Raw genomic sequence first — 15658 nt, 5'->3', positions numbered from 1 at the left:
ATTTATTTTAATTGAGACAGAGTCTCACTCTGTCACCCAGGCTGGAGTGCAGGGGTGTGATCATGTCTCACTGCAGCCTCCATCTCCCAGGTTCAAGCAATTCTCATGCCTCAGCCTCCTGAGTAACTGGGACCACAGATGTGCGCCACCACACCTGGCTAATGCTTTGTATTTTTAGTAGAGACGGGGTTTCGCCATGTTGGCCAGGCTGGCCTCGAACTCCTGCCCTCAAGTGATCTGCCTGCCTCAGCCTCCCAAAGTTCTGGGATTACAGGTGTGAGCCACCGTGCCCGGCCTAGAGGTGCAACAATATTTCAGTCACATCATTTTTCTTCCCTCCCTCCTTCTATCACCCTATTACACCTTCTCTTTTTTATTCTCCTTCCTAGATCAGTGATAAACATGGATACTGCTTAATCCTGCCATTAGCACTATAAACAAAAGAAATCTCTGACTCCTATACTTTGGTAAATATGACAGGGGTGGGTGGTATAGAACAGAATAGAACTCTTCTGGGGTTATAATAAACAGCAATGCCTGAAACACAGAGGAGTGATTAAGAGGCCCAGACTACCCTGGGCTTGAATCCTGGCCCCATTACTTCCATTACTTCCTAACTGTGCAACCTTTTGTAAGTTACTTTAAGGCAGGCAAATTACTTAATCCCAGGTGCCTCAGTTTCCTCTTCCATAAAAGGGAAATAATAATAGCATCTATACCACAGTGTGATTTGTGAGCATTAAATACAGAGTATTTGGCTGGGCATGGTGGCTCACACTTGTAATCCCAACACTGGGAGCCTGAGGTGGGAGGATCACTTGAGCCCAGGAGTTAGAGACCAGCCTAGGCAATACAGTGAAACCCATCTCTACAAAAACAACAACAACAACAACAAAAAATTTGCCAGGCACCTGTTGTAGTCCTAGCTACTTGGGAGGGTGAGGTAGGAGGATTGGTTGAGCCCAGGAGGTCAAGGCTATGATGGCACCACTGCACTCCAGCCTGGCTGAGATTGCACCACTGCACTCCAGTCTGGGTGACAGAGCAAGACCCTGTCTCAAAACAAGAAATAAAAATAAAAAAGATATTTAACATAGTACTCAGCCATAATTAGGAATTCAATAAATGACAGCTAAAATAAACTTTTTAAAGTATCTGGAAGTTACTTTCAAAAATTCCTGGGGTGAGCTTCAAGTCAGTGACAGTAAAACAAACAAACAAATCTCCTGGGGGAAGAAAGCATACGAATGAAACAGAGGCAACATGAATTGCAGAAAGTCAAAGGCTATTGAAGCTGGGTAATGGGTACATGGGGACTAATTGTATTTTTCTTTCAACTTCTTTATGTATTTAAAAATTTACACAGCTGGGTGTGGTGGTTCATGCCTGTGATCCCAGCACTTTGGGAGGCTGAGGCAGGCAGATTACCTGAGGTCAAGAGTTCGAGACCAGCCTGGCCAACATGGTGAAACCCCATTTCTACTAAAAATACAAAAATTAGCCAGGCGTAGTGGCATGCATTTGTAATCCCAGCTACACAAGAGGCTGAGGCAGGAGAACTGCTTGAACCTGGAAGGTGGAGGTTGCAGTGAGCCAAGATTGTGCCACTGTACTCCAGCCAGCCTGGGCAACAGAGTGAGACCCCATCTCAAATACACATAATAAAATGTTAAAAGAAAAAGAACATCCTAGCAATCAGGCCTCTGGCACTCAATTCAAGCCATCTTCCTAACATAGTCATCAGAAACTTTACTGCTCAATAAGCAGCAATTCTGCTCCAGGACACTTAACACCTCTGCAAATGCCAGTGGGTGCTGTCGACCCTTGAAACTAGTTCTACTCATGTCCTTTAACAAAATAGGATTACACATAGCACATCTGTTGAGAGTTCTCTTCGTTGAGAGGTACCACTACTATTTTTGACAAATATTTCTGCCACAATTTCTTATTGGGAGTTTTACTATAATATATCTTTTAGGAGAGAAGCATGCCAACAAAGGCGGGGATTGGGAAAAGAGATCAGAAGAAGCATGGAGCTCTGAGTATCTTAAACTCTCTCTTTGTGACCCTGAGTAAGTTACTCTACCTGGGATCTTCTTCTCTTCTGCCATCTGGAAATAAAAGACATTGCTGCCATCCTGTCTTCACTGATGCAGGGAAAAATATATGCACTGGAGCCTGACAAAAATGGGTTCAAATCACATTTTCAAATTCTAGTTCCACTTCTGACAAGCTATGTGATCTTAGGTAAGAATCTTAATCTCTCAGATTCCACTTCTCTGTAAAGTAGGAATAATACCTACAGGGTTGTTATAAGGAGAAAATGAGACTTCATATAAAGTGCCTAGACCAGTCAGGCACATAATACGTGCCCTCTCCGTCCCCTCTGAATCAAAAGACTGCTTTATCCCTCCGTATTCAAGAATGTAGTCCTTGAAAGCAAAAGACCTTCAGGGGACTTCTTAATGGCATAAGCTCTAAAAATAACCCAAGGGAAAACCAAGGGCACCTGTGCCCTTGGTGAGCCAATAAAGGTAAAGTCTCATTGGGAGACAAGGTTTTCAGAGAGCTCAGATTGGGCAGTATTTATCAGCATTAAGTGGGCAGTCCCTACATCCTTGGGCTTGCACAAAGCCTCAAAGAAGAAGCATTTAAAATTTTACAGGAGGGGATCAGAAAAAACACCTATGGAGTACCATGCTTACTTCCTGGGTGACAAAATAATCTGTACACCAAACTCCCATGACATGCAGTTTACCTATGTAACAAACCTGCACATGTGTCCCTGAACCTAAAATAACTTTAAAAAAAAATGTTTTTATATAAATCAAAAACTTGTCAAAGAAAGGTGAATTTTTTTTTTCTTTTTCTTTTTTTTTTTTTTGAGACAGAGTCTCGCTCTGTTGCCCAGGCTGGAGTGTAGTGGCACGATCTCAGCTCACTGCAACCTCCACCTCCCAGGTTCAAGCAATTCTCCTGCCTCAGCCTGAGTAGCTGGGACTACAGGTGTGCGCCACCACGCCCGGCTAATTTTTGTATTTTTAGTAGAGACGGGGTTGTACCATGCTGGTCAGGCTGGTCTCAAACTCCTGACTTCGTGATCTGCCTGCCTCGGCCTTCCAAAATGCTAGATCCAAAGTGCTAGGATTACAGGCATGGCTTAAAGCATATTTACATAAGGGTATTTAAAAGGGTATTTGGTATTTGAAACACCAAATCATCCTGCCCATTCTCCTTTCAGGAGAATGTGCCCACTTAAAGTTGATAAATACTACCCAGCCTGAGTCTCTCTGACCACCCTGTCTCCCAATGAGACTTGACTCTGTTATCTCCCCAAGAACACAGGTTCCCTTAGTTTTCACTTTAAGCTTTGAGTAACTAAATATGTATCCCGAATTATCTTCCTTTATTCATATAACATGTAGAAAGTGGCCCATTTAAGCCAGAGAATTGGAAAGGTATAGTACAGGGTATTTTTAAAATGTTCAATATTCAGCAAGACAAATAAATACAGATACAGGGCAGTTTCTGATTTTTTTTTTTTTTTTTTTGAGACGGAGTCTCGCTCTGTCGCCCAGGCTGGAGTGCAGTGGCACCATCTTGGCTCACTGCAAGCTCCGCCTTCCAGGTTCATGCCATTCTCCTTGCCTCAGCCTCCTGAGTAGTTGGGACTACAGGCATCCGCCACCACGCCCGGCTAATTTTTTGTAGTTTTAGTCGAGACGAGGTTTCACCGTGTTACCCAGGATGGTCTCAATCTCCTGACCTCGTGATCTGCCCACCTCGGCCTCCCAAAGTGCTGGGATTATAGGCGGGAGCCACCCCGCCCAGCCGACAGTTTTTAAAGCAGAGACTCAATGCTTAACAGAGCAGAACACTTTAGGTGAATGTGTTAAGGTCCACTCCACAGAACTCTCTCTTCTCCCAAACAACCTGCCAAGGGTCAAATCAGGTCCAAAATAGAAGTAAGGGACTGAGAAGAACCTCAAGAGCCAACTCTCCCAAAACCAGAATCAGAGTAGTGATTCTGAAGCACCTAACGTTCCAGAATCACCAGTGTGCTTTTTAAAAATAAAGTTCCCTAGGACCTACCCCCAGAGATTCTGGCTTAGTAAATGTGGAGTGGAGTCTAGAAATCTGCATTTTAAGTAGCTTCAAAAGTGTCTTCCATGTAAGTAGACTGGAGACCATACTTTGAGAAAAACTGACATACATGCTGCCTTGCGTGAAATCAATACAAATTATGTAGTGAAACACAAAAGCTCTTTATTTATCTGTTCAACAATGGCAAAATCAGGCCACTTCAACATAAGAAAAGCATAATTTACATATGTCTACTGTTTGTGTGAGGAGAGAGAAAGGGAGGGAGGGAGGAAGGAAGAGAAGAGAAAACATTATTTCTTGTACATTATATTCTCAACCATCCAAATTTGAGATTCAGTCTAACTTTGTAATTAAGTATAAAACAAAAAATGTTTTTGATCACACTGGGTATTATAAACTATGCACAGATGTGAGCTCTCTTCTGTATTTGGAGATTTGGAGGACAGGGGAACTTACACAAAGCTTATTTATCTTCTAAGAATCTTGGCGTATTTTGTCAAGATTCTACTTAATAGGTGATCATCTGAATATCCCGGTTTTACAGAAAAGAAACTAAAACTGAGAAGTTCATTGTGTTGCTGCAGGTCTCACAGTGATGTGACAACTACAAATTGTAGTCACCTCACCTAATCATAGGCCTGTTCACCATACTTAGTTGCTATGTTTAATGGCGTCAAGGCCTATGGGCTCAGAAGGGCCCATGTGAGAAGTTTCAATGTATTGACCATGAGCTAATATTGCCTAGGCTAATGCCTTTGAACACTGATACTTGAATACATATTATACTTATAAAATTCAAACTGTGATCAGATTTTGTTCAAAATCTGACTCTCATATCATGCAGCTAGTACCCAGAAATACGTTGGCACTAGGTTTTCAAGACAATCTAATTCCACAAACGTTTAAGCCTATTTTATACACAATGGCAAAAGACCATGGGGAAACACATCTATCAACTATACTTGAGTTTTTACCTGGGTGATTACAAAATATAAATAAGTCTAACAATGACTTCATAATAGATTACTGTGCTCATTAAATTCAGATTTTCTATATTTTGCCACAGCACAACGCAAACCTATTTATTTCTCTCACACCTTGCACTGTGCTTGGCACGTACTTGGTACTCAACAAATATGTTTTGTTGAATGCATAGATGGAAAGATAGTGTGTTTGGAGTACTATAAATGCAAAGAAACAGTGTGTATTCCACACTGGTATTATGAGAAGGCCTTATGAAATTATTTTGATTCTATTAACTTTTCAGAAACGAGAAAACTTTGTTGGCTTTGGCAAAGGCAAAGGACTACTGCAGAAGTGGCTGGCCCGTTAGTATTTGGCCCTTTTCACCAAAAAGATGCAAATGTAGTATGAGTCCGAATCATGCATTAATATATAGAAGACAATGCATTATCTTAAAGAACAGGTGAAGTCGCGTTTTAAAATTCTGTCTCACAAATAGCAAAATTCTTCTGTTTTTTTTTTTTTTTTTTTTTTTTTTTTGGAGACGGAGTCTGGCTCTGTCGCCCGGGCTGGAGTGCAGTGGCCGGATCTCAGCTCACTGCAAGCTCCGCCCCCCGAGTTTACGGCATTCTCCTGCCTCAGCCTCCCGAGTAGCTGGGACTACAGGCGCCCGCCGCCTCGCCCGGCTAGTTTTTTGTATTTTTTAGTAGAGATGGGGTTTCACCGTGTGCGCCAGGATGGTCTCGATCTCCTGACCTCGTCTCGGCCTCCCAAAGTGCTGGGATTACAGGCTTGAGCCACCGCGCCCGGCCAGCAAAATTCTTCTAACCAAAATTCTGGCAAGATTTAATTACATTTAAAAGATTTTACATTTTTTATGTCAGCCTGCTGATACATAGAACATTGGTAAGATGGCTCCCTGATCTCTGGCAATTTTCTAAAGTAAAGAGATTTATTACTTTTCATCATATAAGTGATTAAAATAACTAACTTAGCTAGATATAAGATTACAGGCTAAGTTCAATGGCTGACTGGTTTGCTTTTTTGTTGTTGTTATTAAGTTGGCGTCTCACTGTGTTTCCCAGGCTGAAGTGCAGTGGCGAAATCTCAGCTCAGTGCAACCTTCGCCTCCCGGGTTCAAGTGATTCTCTGGTAACTAACTTAGCTAGATATAAGATTACAGGCTAAGTTCAATGGCTGACTGGTTTGCTTTTTTGTTGTTGTTATTAAGATGGCGTCTCACTGTGTTTCCCAGGCTGAAGTGCAGTGGCGAAATCTCAGCTCAGTGCAACCTTCGCCTCCCGGGTTCAAGTGATTCTCTGGCCTCAGCCTCCTGAGTAGCTGGGATTACAGGCACATGACACCACACCCAGCTACTTTTTGTATTTTTAGTAGAGATGGGGTTCCACCATCTTGGCCAGGCTGGTCTTGAACTCCTGACCTCAGGTGATCCACCCGCCTCAGCCTCCCAAAGTGCTGGGATTACAGGCGTGAGCTACCGCGCCCCACAGCTGTTTGCACTCTTATTCCAACCCAATTAATGTACATGAATCAACACTCTCTCCTGAAAAGTACACAGAAGGTCCAAAATAATTCAAATGACTTATCAGAATCATTACTAAAGAATGAAAATGATACAGGTGGTCACTAACTTACAATGGTTAACTTAATGCTTTTTTGACTTTATGATGGTGTGAAAGCCATGTGTGTGCAGTAGACGTTGTATTTCAATTTTTTTTTTTTTAAACTTTTCTGCTGTCTTTACAAGTACCTCAAATTTTTGCTCAAAACTTTAAATAACTTTAGGCCTGGCGCAGTGGCTCATGCCTGTAATCCCAGCACTTTGGGAGGCCGAGGCAAGTGGTTCACTGGAGGTCTGGAGTTCGAGATCAGCCTGGCCAACATGGTGAAACCTCATCTCTACTAAAAATACAAAAATTAGCCAGGTGTGGTGGCGGGTGCCTATAGTCCCAGCTACTGGGGAGGCTGAGGAAGGAGAATCGCTTGAGCCCAGGATGCAGAGGTTGCAGTGAGCTGAGATCACACCACTGTACTCCAGCCTGGGTGACACAGCGAGACTCAGTCTCAAAAAAAACGAAAAAAAAAAAAAACAAAAAAAAAACCAGTTTAAATAACTTCATTCTAAAATAGGCTTTGTGTTAGATGATTTTGCCTGACTGTAGGGTAATACGTGTTCTGATCACATTTAAGGCAGGCTAGGCTAAGCTATAATGTTTGGTAAGTTAGGTGTATTAAATGCATTTTTGATTTAATATTTTCAACTTAAGATGTGTTTACTGGGATGTAACCCCATCGTAAGTTGAGGAGCATGTGTAATTGAAAAAATTTCGACTACATGTGAATCCGTCAAGAGAGAAATTTTAAAATGTTATAATGAGTAGAAATTTTTATGTGTTCTTTACTAATTTTATTTTTGACAATTTCCATCCCTGTATCTATGGCAGATACAAATTGAAAACGAATTTAAAGCCATTTAAGGAATACTCTAGGCAGCCCTGTTCAGCAAAACTTTCAGTGATGATGAAAATGTTCTATACCTGCACAGTCCAATATGCTAGCTATTCACTGTGCACATACGGCTGCTTAGCACTGAAATGTGGCTAGAGCAGCTACAGAACTGAATTTTAAATTGTATTTAATTTAAATGAATTTAAATTTATATTTAAATACCTACATGAGTCTAGTAGCTATTGAATCAAATAGCACAATTCTAGGATGATATACTAACCAAGAGCACTACAGAGCATAAATGTTTAAGCAACTGCAGAAATCGAAGCTGTAAAAACAAATGATTTTGCTATTCCTAAATCATGACTAATTTCTTTTTTTTTTTTTTTTTTGAGATGGAGTCTCGCTCTGTCGCCCAGGCTGGAGTGTAGTGGCCGGATCTCAGCTCACTGCAAGCTCCGCCTCCTGGGTTTACGCCATTCTCCTGCCTCAGCCTCCCGAGTAGCTGGGACTGCAGGCACCCGCCACCTCGCCGGGCTAGTTTTTTGTATTTTTTAGTAGAGATGGGGTTTCACCATGTTAGCCAGGATGGTCTCGATCTCCTGACCTCGTGATCCGCCCGTCTCGGCCTCCCAAAGTGCTGGGATTACAGGCTTGAGCCACCGCGCCCAGCCAATCATGACTAATTTCTAATGTTAAAAAGCTAAATATCAGTTCTTATACAATCTTATCTATATCCTATTGTAATGTTTTATAGAACTTTTGTTGTATTTAATCAAAAAAGTTACTATTAATAAAAAAATTATGGGTCAGATTCAGTGGCTCATTCCTGTAATCCCAGCACTTTGGGAGGCCGAGGCAGGTGGATCACCTGGGGTCAAGAGTTCGAGACCAGCCTGGCCAACATGGCAAAACCCTGTCCCTACTACAAATACAAAAATTAGCTGGGCGTGGTGGCGCATGCCTGTAGTCCCAGCTGCTCGGGAAGCTGAGACAGAAGAATCGCTTGAACCCAGGAGGCAAAGGTTGCAGTGAGCCTAGATTGTGACACTGCACTTCAGCCTGGGCAACACAGCAAGACTCTATCCCTCCCCCCGCCCCTACTCCCCCCAAAAAATAGTAATAAAATTATGTACCAATATACAGTAATTCAAGATCTTTGTGTGTTAGATGGAGAAACACAATAGACTTTGCATCAAGGTCCCTATTCCTCCCCTTTTTAAAAATTAGTTAAGCCACTAACCACATTGTAATCCTTTCAAAAATGACTGGAACAATAGGTTTAAAAGGTAGGAAGGGGCATTTTATAAAGGGATTATGGGGACATAAACTTACCATGACCATTTTTCTTTGTTCGTATAGCTTCTGTAATTGGTAGGACTTTTCTTCTGCTTTGATGTAACCTTTCTTCACATCATCGACTGCCTATCACCAAAACAGAAGTAGAAAAGAAAGGAGTCTAAAAATCGTTATTATGTACATTCTCGATGAAAACAGACACAGATGCATTTTCAGAAAATCTCTTGTCCACTTGGACCACCATCATTACCAGTGAACTCTGCCACGTGTCCAGGAATATGGTCTGGCTCTGTGTCCCCACTCAAATCTCATCTCAAATTGTCATCCCCACTTGTCGAGGGAGGGACCCAGTGGGAGGTGACTGGATCATGGTCTGGTTTCCCCATGTTGGTCTCGTGATAGTGAGGGAGTTCTCACAAGATCTGATGGGGTTTTTTTGTTTGTTTTGAGACAGAGTCTGGCTCTGTCACCCAGGCTGGAGTGCAGTGGCACAATCTCGGCTCACTGAAACCTCCGCCTCCCGGGTTCAAGTGATTCTCCCGCTGCAGCCTCCAGAGTAGCTGGGACTACAGGCATGAGCCACCACACCCAGCTAATTTTTGTATTTTTAATAGAGATGGGGCTTCACCATGTTGGCCAGCCTAGTCTCGAACTCTTGACCTCAAGTGATCTGCCCACCTCGACCTCCCAAAGTGCTAGGATTACAGGCATGAGCCACCACACTTGGCCTAGATCTGACAGATTTAAAAATAGCAGTTCCCCCTGTGTGTGCTTGCTCGCTCTCTCTCGTAGCCTTGTGAAGAAGGAGCTTGCTTCCCCTTCACCTTGTGCCATGATTGTAAGTTTCCAGAGGCCTTCCCCAGCCGTGCGAAACTGTGAGTCAATTAAACTTCCTTTCTTGTACTTTGGGAGGCTGAGGCAGGTGAATCACAAGGTTAGGAGTTCGACACCAGCCTGGCGAACATGATGAAACCCTGTCTCTACTAAAAATACAAAGAATTAGCTGGGCATGGTGGCGGGCACCTGTAATCCCAGCTACTCAGGAGGGTGAGGCAGGAGAATCGTTTGAACCCAGGAGGCAGAGGTTGCAGTGAGCTGAGATCATGCCACTGCACTCCAGCCCAGGTGACAGTGCAAGACTCCATCTCAAAAAAGCACAAAACAAACAAAACCTTCCTTTTTTTATAAATTACCTAATCTCAGGTAGCGTCTTTACAGCAGTGTAAAAATGGACTAATACATTCAGTAACAAGTATACTAATTGGAATAACTAGCATTTAAAGAATATCTGGCATGGCATTGTTTTAGGTATATGTGAGAAATCTGGTTTCTCATGTCAGGGGACTTAAATTCCAGTTATTTTATACATGTGTAAACAATTAGAGAGCACTGAAAGATGGTATATAATGCTGTATTACAATGAAATAGCAAACATGTATGGTACAGACAGTGATATAGGCAGTCAGAATGGAAGCACTTACTGATAATTACAGTTATCAGGGACGCCTTGGGTGGATCCCCAAAGAACAGAATGAAGAAGAGAAACTATAAGCTAAAGTTAGGAAACAGGGATGAGTCTGTGCTTAAATACTTTGAGAAAACAGATTTGCCTGATTTAAATAAGGGAATAGGAGACAATGAAAGATAATGCTGGATAGGCAGACTAACAACAGATTATGAAAAATTCTAAAAAGTAGGCACAGGAATTTAGACTTAAGGAAATAACAGGGAGCTAAAATAAGCAATAAAAAATGGCTTCTTCTTTATTAAAGAAAGTTTGATTTGTGTTTGAAAGTCACATGAATTAACCTGAAGAGAGAATGAAATAAGGAAGATCAATGATGTTATGATACTTAAGGCAGAAATCACTTCCCAGGGTCTTTTAAGGAAAAATAGTTGGATAGGCAAATGAGTTCAAGATTAAGTCAAGAAGGCCAGGCGCGGTGGCTCACGCCTGTAATCCCAGCACTTTGGGAGGCCGAGGCGGGTGGATCACGAGGTCAGGAGATTGAGACCATCCTGGCTAACACGGTGAAACCCCCTCTCTACTAAAACTACAAAAAATTAGCCGGGCGTGGTGGTGGGCACCTGCAGTCTCAGCTACTCAGGAGGCTGAGGCAGGAGAATGGCGTGAACCCAGAAGGCAGAGCTTGCAGTGAGCCAAGATTGTGCCATTGCACTCCAGCCTGGGCAACAGAGCAAGACACTATCGCAAAAAAAAAAAAAAAAAAAAATTAAGTCAAGAGACTAATTCAATTTTTAGTTCTGTCACCTACCAATGTGCATTTGCATAAGTCATGTAAACCCTTCCACTGTGTAAAACTGGAATATCTTATAGGTGTACAAGAAAAAGATGACAGATGTTAAGAGTTTTGTAAAGTATATATCAGTAGCTATTATTAGTATCATTTAGCTATTAAGTTCTTCTAAGAACTGTACAAGGATATGAATGTCCTGCCAGGAAGTGACTAATAGAAAGATTATGCCAGTCTCTCCCCAATCCTGGCCATACAAGTGAGGGCTCACTTAGGCACTGAGGATTATAGCCACAGAGGGGATATTTAAGAAGAACTACCATGCAATTTCAATGTCCTGAAGATCCTGAACACTTTCCTCTTCATCACCAAAACACTGTACAGCTCCAGCCAAATTTAAACCAATTATTGAAAAGCCAGCAGAAAAGTAGAGGGGGAAATAAACAATACTGGTCTATCCAGTTTCCAAAGAAACTTACAGTGTTATTTAGCTCAGGGAAAAGGCTTTACAATTTTTTTCTTTATTTCTGTATTGTTTAGATGAGAGTAAGAATAAGAATATAAGAATACTGTCTTTCTGTTTTGTTTTTACTCCTAATGCCTAGAACTATGTCTGACTCACTCACAACAGTACTAATATTTGATGAACACTTTCCCAAGGCAGAGGTGGGTCACAGTGATTATCTACTCCAGCAATTCCAAGTGAGCTCTTTTACACACGGGGCAGTAAAAATGGTCTTCTTTCATTTCTAATCAAGAAATTGCTTACCCAGGTGTGGTGGTTCATGCCTGTAATCCCATCATTTTGGGAGGCGGGAGGATCACTTGAGGTCAGGAGTTCAAGACTAGCCTGGCCAACATGCTGAAACCCCATTTCTACTAAAATACAAAAATTAGCCAGACGTGGTGGAAGGAGCAGGAAATCCCAGCAACTCAGGAGTGTGAGGAAAGAGAAGCACTTGAACCCGGAACCAAGATCATGCCACTGTATTCCAGCCTGGGAGACAGAGCAAGACTCTCTCTCAAAACAAAAAAAAGATTGCACTGCTTGACTGACTCAGTGGAAAACATAAATATCACCACCCTAGTTTCCTTTTCTTCTTAACTTTTTTTTTTTTTTTTTTTGAGACGGAGTCTCGCTGTGTCACCCAGGCTGGAGTGCAGTGGCTGGATCTCAGCTCACTGCAAGCTCTGCCTCCTGGGTTTACGCCATTCTCCTGCCTCAGCCTCCCGAGTAGCTAGGACTACAGACGCCCGCCACCTCGCCCGGCTAGTTTTTTGTATTTTTTTTAGTAGAGACGGGGTTTCACCGTGTTAGCCAGGATGGTCTCGATCTCCTGACCTCGTGATCCGCCCGTCTCAGCCTCCCAAAGTGCTGGGATTACAAGCTTGAGCCACCGCACCCGGCCTCTTCTTAACATTTTTTAATTAAAGTAAAAGATATATATAGTTTTAAAAAACAAAAGTTCTAAAAGGCTCCTAATAAAAACAGCAGCCTCTTGATCCCAGAGCTTCATTCCACAAAAGCAACTACTTTTAGGCACTTTAAGCAATTTCTTGTGATAATCCTTCCATAATTCTAAATGGCATGCTTACATTGACAATTCCTGACTTACCAATTTTAGACATTGTTGACTTACTGTTTTGAAAATATTTGGTTTTAACTCTCTTGTAGCACCCAAACACTCCTACTTCCTCTTCCCCCAACTTTTCGATAAAAAATTAAATACTCAATAACTGCATTATTATAAATATGTAAACACTGTTCACAACTAAGCTATATACTATGCTATGACTTCCTTTCTTGCATAATTTTTTATTTCCTGAGGTTATATGCCTCGTGTTTTTGTTTGTAACTTCCCATGTACCTATCACCAATTTTTCTTCTACAATAACCAGATACCAAAATCCTTTTACTTACACATTCATTTTCTAAAAACTGTCAATAATTGTCATCTGCTGTGGTATCCTCCCTTGTTCTCTTTGTCCTTGCAAGTTTATGCCTTTTAAAATTCCACTACTGCTACTTTTGTGAGCTTTCAGGAAACAGCAGCTTAAATGTGCGTACAATTTGCCAGGTTTAGCCTGCATTTAAATATGAATGATTAATTTCTACCTTATTAATTTTTTAAGGAAAAGGCTCATTATTTTCATTAGCATCTAACATATAATATCTCATCAATTTAAATGAATACATTATTTCATATTTTAACATTTCTGAACTTGGGATGTATCTTATAATCAATGATGTATCAGTTTAACCTCTTTCTTATCAATACATAAAATAATGGTGCATCTTATAATTGATAACATCTTAGAACTGTGAAATTCATTAAATATTCCTACCATCAAAATATGATACAAAAATAATTGAAATTAAGAGAAATTTAATATACTTTTCAAAAGATACAGTTGTTTACTTAGTCCATCAAAAAAGAGCCGCCAGGCACGGTGTTTGTGGCCAGGTGCGGTGACTCATGCCTGTAATCCCAGCATTTTGGAGGCCAAGCAGGGTGGATAATTTGAGGCCAGGAGTTTGAGACCAGACTGGGCAACATGGTGGAACTCCATCTCTACTAAAAATACAAAAATTAGCTGGGCTTGGTGGTACACAACTGTAGTCCCAGCTACTCAGAAGGCTGAGGCGTAAGAGTCACTGGAACCCAGGAGGCACAGGTTGTAGTGAGCCGAGATCATCCCACTACACTCCAGCCTGGGAGACACAGCAAGACTCTTGTCTCCAAAAAATAAAAAACAAAACAAAAAAATAAGTCATTTGAGATGGTGCAGTCACTATGGAAAACAGTATAGCAGTTCCTCAAAAAGTTGAAAATAAAATTGCCATATGATTCAGTAATCCCACATCTGGGTATACTGAAAGAAGGATCTCAACAAGATATCTGCACACCCATGTTTATAGCAGCGTTATTCACAATAACCAAGAAATGAAAGAAACCCAACTGTCCATGGATCAATGGATAAATTAAATGTGGTATATACATACAACATAATATTATTCAGCCTTAAAAAGGAAGGAAACCCTGTCGTATACTACCACAACACGTATGAAACTTGAGGACATTATGTTCAGTGAAATAAGCCAGTTATTACAAAGGCAAATAGTGTATGGTTACACTTACATTAAATATCTCAAGTAGTCAAATTCATAGAAATAAAAAGCAGAATGGTAGTTGCCAAGGGGGAGGGGAAAACAGGGAGTTGTTTGATGGGTACAGAGTTTCAGTTTTAATCTTTTGCAAGATTAAAAGAGTTCTGGGCCAGGAGCAGTGGTTCACGCCTGTAATCCCAACATTTTGGGAGGCTGAGGTAGGAGGATCGTTTGAGGTCAGGAGTTCAAGATTATAGTCAGCTATGATCACAGCACTGCACTCCAGCCTGGGTGGCAGACTGAGATTCTGTCCCCTTCTTTAAAAAAACAGAGTTCTGGAGATCCGTTATACAACATTGTGAATATACTTAACACTATTGAACTATACACTTAAAAATGGCTTAGAAATTTTAAAAACTATCAAATTGTATACTTTAAATATGTACAGTTTATTGTATGTAAACTATACCTCAATAAAGCTGTTTAGAAATCATGTGAGGCAATAGGAAAGTTCAGAAAAGTTGCTGGATATAAGATACTGCTCCAAAAACAATAACTTTTCTATATACTTAAATATTTTTGTCTTCTAGTTTTATAATTTAAAAAGCAATTTCACATGCTCTGCCCTCAAATTTTGATAAGCACTAAAAAAAAATGGCCAGATGTGGTGGTTATGCCTGTAATCTCAGTGCTTTGGGAGATCAAGGCGGGAGGATTGCTTGAAGCCAGGAATGCAAGACCAGCCTGGGCAACATAGTGAGACTCCTTCTTAATTTTTTAAATAAAAAATACATTTAAAATAAAATAAACCCACCTATGAGACACACCACTGTTCCCCTTTAACAGATGAGAAACTAGATCTCAGCAATATTATGCAAAAATACTTGAACCAGATATTCTGACTCCTAGCTAAAGATTTTTCTATTCCAAAAATACAAAGAAAAAATATTCCATTCATAATAGCAATAAAAATATAAAATACTTGGTGATTACTTTAATGGGGGCACTGGTAAAACATAAAACTATGTAACTTTTTTTGAGGAAACAAAAGTCAAGTTGAATAAAATAGATACTTTATGCATCTATTATTATAATACAACATTTAATTAAAATGGTGATTCTTCTTCAGTAAACTATAAATTTAACAAAATTCCAGTTGGAATAGTAATAGGATACTTTATAAAGTGTTATGAAATAGGTTAAAAATTATTTGAAAACATAAAATGGGAAAGAATATCAAGCCTTTTAAAAACGGAAGGCTTAGCCTTATCAGATATTAAAATGTATTATACAGAAACAATCAAAAGGGAATACTGAATCAAAAATAGAAACACAGATTAAGAGCAGAGAGATGCTAAACATAGGCCATATATATATATACACACACACACACAGAGACAGATACAAATTTAACGAAAGACAAGTTAAGTATAATATATTAGAAATGAATCATTTAATG

The 15658-nt window shown here is 40.6% G+C and overlaps 1 protein-coding gene across 6 annotated transcripts in view; it reads right to left on the bottom strand.

Annotated features, from left to right (window-relative positions):
- Positions 1 to 15658, bottom strand: part of SNX27 (sorting nexin 27) — an 87310-nt gene that overhangs the window by 5111 nt on the left and 66541 nt on the right. For 4 of the 6 annotated variants that reach the window (XM_031661598.1, XM_009181097.3, NM_001168957.1 and 1 more), the window contains one exon: positions 8872 to 8961. In XM_031661598.1, coding sequence (XP_031517458.1) covers positions 8872 to 8961 — 90 coding nt within the window. Of the gene's footprint in view, positions 1 to 2086; positions 2179 to 8871; positions 8962 to 13011; positions 13176 to 15658 lie in introns of those variants that run through there. The other 2 variants (XR_002519087.2, XM_031662543.1) reach the window with 2 other exon arrangements.

Source organism: Papio anubis, chromosome 1 (assembly GCF_008728515.1).
Source record: "Papio anubis isolate 15944 chromosome 1, Panubis1.0, whole genome shotgun sequence".
Taxonomy (NCBI): domain Eukaryota; kingdom Metazoa; phylum Chordata; class Mammalia; order Primates; family Cercopithecidae; genus Papio; species Papio anubis.
Note: the sequence above shows the minus strand (reverse complement) of the source record. Positions and strands in the feature narration are given on the sequence as shown.